At 42.5% G+C, this 6,367-nt stretch overlaps 1 protein-coding gene across 1 annotated transcript; it reads right to left on the bottom strand.

Moving 5' to 3' along the window:
• Positions 1–444: 444 nt before the first annotated feature.
• LOC133862813 (protein ROLLING AND ERECT LEAF 2-like) lies at positions 445–5,847 on the bottom strand. The gene is made up of 4 exons (XM_062298687.1): positions 4,316–5,847; positions 3,808–3,986; positions 2,276–2,499; positions 445–1,403 (listed from the first exon to the last, which is right to left on the bottom strand). The coding sequence occupies exons 1-4, from the start codon at positions 5,322–5,324 to the stop codon at positions 605–607; spliced, it is 2,211 nt and encodes a 736-aa protein (XP_062154671.1). The 5' UTR covers positions 5,325–5,847; the 3' UTR covers positions 445–604.
• Between the last annotated feature and the right edge of the window lie 520 nt (positions 5,848–6,367).

The following is a 6,367-nucleotide window of genomic DNA, read 5'->3' as shown; positions in this document are numbered from 1 at the left end:
AGGAAGTCTGATCTCCGAAGCATAATAGAATGTCCTCTTATCACCTTTTGTAGTCAAAACCCCATGGACGTTTACATTGGGAGGAAAAAATGCAATAATTTTCCCTGAAATCAGCAAAAGAAAAAATTTGTCATGCGGTACGGGACCAAATGGCCACCACCAGAGGACCATAATCTTCAACCATATAAATTATCTGGGTAGATTTTCTCAGGCCAGGGACAGGCCTCTATTGGGGAGCCAAATGGCCAATGCTGTTAACAGCCCACAGTTCTGCTACCGCTTTTGATTTTCTTCGATGCAAGATAGCGCAGGTTAATCAACAAAAGTTTGAAGCCAAACATGAGGGGAAAAAAGGATACCACCAAGTCACCATTAAGATCAAAGAAAATTAAAATATATATATATATATATATATATATATATATATATTCTCACAGCAGTACGGAACTAACAACATTATGCCGAAAATCAATTTGATGGACACAACTGCATAATATCATCTCAGTCGGGGCCTATCCCAAATAAAGGACTGCAAGAGATTGTAAGTTATGTAACAATACAACTATCACAAATAAGAAAATAATGCCAGGCTGACAAAACATTCTCATGATGAGATCTGGCTTGAATTGTGGGGCTTTGATATGGGACTCAAGTTTGCGTACATTTTTGAACATGCATCAGCAAAATCTGACATTGCTCTAAAGAGCTCTGGCAAGCGGGTCTTTAAACTTGCCAAAGACTTCTCCCTCACCTGAAGGCAGTGCCTCTGGTAGGCTTCCACATCGTCCTCCAACTTCTTCTTCATTGAGTCCACCATAAACTGCTTCTCCGCAAGATCTTTTTGAGTGTTATCTTCTGCCCCCTCTGGATCAAAATCATCTTGTGCCCTCTTCTTCATGTACTTTTCGTACCAGTCTTGAAATTGCCGGATCTTGCGGTCAAGGTCCTTCTGGGTGTCTTCACATTTTTGCTTCAATTTCAGCTCTTCTTCTTGTTGCTGAAATATAGTATTTAATACAGCAGCAAAGTTGAATATAGCTGTTCTTGCAAGTTCATCAGGTAGTTTCTCCAGATGATTATGCCAAGCATGGAGCAGTTCCTGAATAGGGGGGTTTTGAATCCTTGGTGGTGAAGAAACCTTCTCTTTCAAGCTGCTCTCAATGGGGATGAGATTTAGTTTTAACCAATTGTTGAGGGCCTTAATGTACTCTTTCTGATGGGTCACTAGCTTCTGAAATTGTGAATGCCAGTCCTGCACAACTGCCATCAGCTGGATTGTGCGCTCATGGTGGTGCTCATGTGTTTCCTTGGGCGATTGGGAGATGTCAAGAGATCCCAGGGCTGTCACAATCTTTGACTGGCTCTGATGGTGAAATCGCATTGCTGCCCACATATAGGCCATCCTGCAGTTCATACGATTATTAAGCCTGCAGTTCATACGATTATTAAGCCTGCAGTAATAACAAATTCATAATAAGGGTCTTTCCTGGGGGTGGGAGCAATTTTTTTTTTTTTGGTGGGTTGGGAGGGAGGGGTCAAACACATGCAAGTGAGAGATGGTACTCAATGGAAATGCTGTAAATGGTACAATCTACCAGCCAAATATGGAAGTGAATCAGCAAATTCAGGATTCCCCAAAGTGCTTGAAGGGTCACTATTAATACATCTCTATGGGTTTTTTGCAACACATGGTTTGAGGATGGGAAGGCGTTTATCATGGCATCAAGCAAACCACATCAGCCAAAAGGCAAACAATGATAAAATAAAACGCAGCGTGTTAAATTGAAAGCTTAAAAGTTGAACAATATTCAGAAAGCTAGTAAATCATAAGAGAACATAGTTAAAAGAGCCAGTTCTTTTCCCACAAAAGAATATTAAAAACTAAATTTGAATAGGCGGAGCAATGTTGCCCACAGAATCAAGCAGAAAACATGAGAAAATTGGAGTTTCGAGAATTAACTATCAGCACATATCCTGCAGTTTGAAAGCAAGGTGTATTCATAGGTAGAACAAGATTTATTGTACAGCCATCACCTTGCTCCATGAAAGCTGTCTAAACTGGTCTTACAAACCCACACAACAAGAATTTACAATTTTTCTTTCCTCATTGTTATATATGATATCCTTCATTGCCTTTACTTAGCAAAGCGAATTCAGAATTAAATAACAAGACATAGGAGATAACAAGTGTTTATCAAGAAAATATATTATCTCACTCAAATCAATTAAGATACCAAAATGGAACTTTCATACTACTTTCCTCATTGCCACTCACCCATTGACAAGCTGAACAAGTTTTGGGTATAATTGTTCATCCCGTAAACGGTTTATCTCTAAAACCGTAGAATCCATGGATTGCATGTCAACAATGTATCTTGTGTGAAGATGACTTACTCCTGCTTTTGCTTTCTCCAATGCTTCAGAGTTGGTACCTCGTTTCTTTAGCCTGTTCAGTGAAGCAACCTTTTTTTGGTACTCAAATTTCATAAGCTCACCTGCCTAACCAGCAAAGGTAAACCACAAATAATACCACGTAATGTATATGGTTGCTTTGAAATATAAACAAAAGTTAAATGCACTTCTCTAGCTACACTTTAGTAAAAAAGAATAAAAAAAAAAGGTTTCAGAAAGACATAGTATGGGTTTACATTGACAAAAGGGTTATATTTTGCTAAATCCAAGCCAACTGTTCTACATTGGCCAAGCACAAGGGTGCCAAGTCAAGGTTGATATCTTAATGCCGAATGGCTCAACTGGAGATGGAAATTTTGAGTAACAAATTTATATAAACCAATCAAAGTAAGAAATCAATAACGTAGTATTGCTCTTTACAGTCATGGGTTTCCTTATATCTCTACAATCATTTTTCCCAACCAATGAGGACATGCACAAATATGCATTGGTGTCGGGCAGTGTTCTAAACCAAGGTGTTCATTCCCGCAGAGGGCAGTATGACTTAAAATGCACACTACCTTCGACATGATTTACCCAAATCCTACCTTGGATGTCCTACCTCTCTATCTGTTAATCTCATATTGTGCACCATACATGAAATCACAGTAGACTTGTTAAAACTCAAAGCACATCAACAGAAACAAACACTTCCCTCCAATAATTCTGGACTAGGACTTCTATAACTGGCGGGATGGAAACAGCAAACAGGGTGAAGTAATCCACTTGCCAAGGCTTGCCATTGATATTATACATAGGTTGAAAGGGCTAAGATGTCAAGCATTATATAGATAACCTGTACTGCTTGTGTGGTAATATGATTCCGAGGAAAGTCAAAATACACCCAATTAGTCATTTTGATTCATCTATAGACGCCACTGAGGTTCAATACCATCACCCAAGCATGGGGGTGACTATGGTCTATTTCACAGATCAGGAACCAAGATAAAATTATTTTCTAGTTCTACTCAAATATTCCAACCCAAACTGACTTCAATTGCTAAGCAACAATCTTCCATCAGTAAAGCTAGAATTTAGCAAGTCACACTTGCAAACATGCATACACCTGTGCGCACACACACATGCAGACACACAGAGTAACACAACAATAACAACGACAAAATTGTCATACAATACAAGAGCTGAAGCCATTCTGCCTAAATGAATGTGCGAAGAAGAAATTATCATATCATTGGTCATTTTAAGGCCTTCAGTCATCAGAAAGCAATGAGTTAAAGGTCTCTGTAAAATTGACTATATAATGAAGTGATATATCAGGGATCAATTCATGCAAAATGAAAATTTGTTCTGAGGACAAAGTGTGAGGGAACAAAATCAAGGATAACTGCAAGATACCTTCACTTCATCATATAGCTTTTTCTCCCATGCTAGCAACTTATCCAGCACAGTGGCATGAGTTTCTTGCTCTTCCGAGTCAATCTCATCCTTCCCATTGTCATTGTCATTATTTAACGCTTTAAATGATCGATTCCATGTAATAACACGCATCACTCTAGACGAGTGATCGATATGACCTGTCACGCAATTAGCAATGTAATTTAGATATAAATGCCTAAAACGTCATTAGAAGCTAAAGATTACAAGACAGCAATGAGAGAACAAGGTTTTTAGTAACAATCACAAACCAATGATCAATCACTTAACCATTCTCATAATATGTACTAATGTCTAATGCTATAAGGGCCACACCATCACTTCAATACAAACCAACTTGTAATTCACTAACGATCACCTTCAACCTAATTTTACAGCAAAAAACACTAACAGAACTCATACCCAAACATAGTGAAACCAACAAGTCGACTAAAACCATCCAAACCATGAACCAATTCAAGCCCATTACCTCGATTATCGGCGAAGTTAGAGTGATAGTGTAACCGGGTAGCCTCGAGCATCTTCGAAACATCGTGGGCACTCTCCGAAGCCTTCAAGAAATGGTCATCAAGCTCCAAAAATATCTGCAACAAATTCGCACTCCCCTTCGCCACCCTCTTCCCCTCCGCCCCACCACCCCCCTGCTTCACCTTCTTCACAATCTTCCCCATCGCAGGCGCCGCAACCTCAACCTTCTCAACCCCGCTCCCTTCCCCACCACCATCGCCGTCATCTTCCACTCTCTTAGGCTTTTCCTTGAACACCATACGCTCAGTCTCCCCGTTCCTCACGCCCACCTCCTCCAACGGCGGCGGGTCGCTCAAGGTCGTCCTGTGCATGGTGTCCTCCGCGAAGAAGTAATCGTACGGACTATCGTGGTGTTGCGGCGGCGGCGGCATCGGCACCTCCTCCTGCGGGACCCTAGTCACCGGCGGCGGGACCCCCTCGTCCTCCAAAACTCTAGCGTTCCTGTTACTGCTACCGGAACGTCTTCTCAGGCGGGTACGCGGGTCCTCGCCGTCGGAGTCGTCGCCCTCCTCCTCCTCCTCCTCCATGATCGGCGCGGCCACGGGCCCTGGCGGCTCGGACTTGGCGATCTTGAGCTCGGGCATGGTGGCGGCGCGCTGGAGCGGGGAGGGAAAGCTGGCGGGAGGGGGATTAGGGAGAGGAGGAGGAGGAGGAAGAGGAGGAGGGGGAGGCAGATTGTCTATGGACGCGGCGGCGGCGGCGGCGGCAGAGGAGGAAGAGGAGGAGGGTGGAGCCGGTTGGGCGACGGAGGCGGAGATAGGAAAGTGGGTGACCTCGCCGTGCGCGTAGTCACTGAGGGCAGCGCCCGTGTTCTTCAAATAGGTGGCGTAGGAGGAGTGGGCGGCCGCGAAGGCGTTGCGGGACGTCACCGCTTCCTTCATGTAGAGCTTGCGGTCCTTGCACCGCGACACCGCCTCCTCGTTCTCGATCTTGGATTGGCCGCAACCCATCGAGAGAAGGAAGGTTCAGTGGAACTGTTTCGCTTTGGGATTAGCAGGGAAGTAGAAGGAATCGATCCCAGAGATGGATTGGGTTATCGAATTGTTTATTCAACGAGCGAATCGGTGATCACCCACTGACCAGATCGATCTGGCGGGGGCGGAAGAGTCAACCCCAAGCTTTTGTTTTTTTCTTAAAAGCTTCAAAACGTCATGGCCCACTCGCACCCCATAATTTCAGGCTTCAGGCAGGCAATTCCCTTTTGAGAAAAACCCCCCAATCCCAAAGGAATCCACCATGCCCCTATTGATGCTACAGCTGCAAGTTTCAATTTGAAAGCTTCACTGTTAAGGCAAGGGTCAAAAGGAAATACCAAAAAAGTAGACGCGCTTGGAGTTGGACGAGAGCATGAACGAACGGAACATTCCCTGTTATCGTAGCGAAGAAGAGTGATCGAGTGAGTAGGACTGTACTCTGATCCGATCTGCCAGAGTTTACTCACTATCCTAGTACGTGAAACAGAGGATCTCCCGAGCCTGAGTTGGAAATTTGGAATGGCATAATAATAATAATAATAATAATAATAATAATAATAAGTGGGTTTGGGAGTTGGGACCCACCACTGTTTCAGATTCTTATTAGATTGCGTACTCTTTCTTCTCCAGTTCTCTTTGCTGCTGCCAACTTGTCATTGGTTGTCTGCCGGAGCTCAGATTCCGAGGGCAACAATACTACTTTCTTTGCTTTTTAAATTAATGCTTAAAAACAATATTCTATTTTGCTCATCTGATCTACTCTTTAATTTATTCTTTTTAATATCAGTTTATTCCGGAACGAATCAGAATTACCACGTCAATACGATAAAATAGGGATATGATACATGGGGATCACCTTTTTACTAATTTTTTAATCATTGATCATCAAATGACATATTTTGATTTTTTTTTTTTTTTATTAGAAAAGAAAAAAGAGGGTGATGGGACCGTTTGTTGTCCCCCACAAATCTTTTCCCGATAAAATAATAGAGAAATAAAAATATAATTTCTAATATTAC

Source organism: Alnus glutinosa, chromosome 3 (assembly GCF_958979055.1).
Source record: "Alnus glutinosa chromosome 3, dhAlnGlut1.1, whole genome shotgun sequence".
Lineage (NCBI taxonomy): Eukaryota > Viridiplantae > Streptophyta > Magnoliopsida > Fagales > Betulaceae > Alnus > Alnus glutinosa.
This window is presented reverse-complemented; position numbering and strand designations above follow the sequence as displayed.

What these genes read in the sequence shown, in the direction of transcription:
- LOC133862813 (XM_062298687.1), bottom strand. Translation starts at nt 5,324, where the DNA reads ATGGGTTGCGGCCAATCCAAGATCGAGAACGAGGAGGCGGTGTCGCGG. An exon ending in AGCTATATGATGAAGTGAAG is followed by an intron (nt 2,500 to 3,807) that starts GTATCTTGCAGT and finishes TTTGCTGGTTAG; the next exon opens with GCAGGTGAGCTTATGAAATT. An exon ending in CTTGTTCAGCTTGTCAATGG is followed by an intron (nt 1,404 to 2,275) that starts GTGAGTGGCAAT and finishes TATGAACTGCAG; the next exon opens with GATGGCCTATATGTGGGCAG.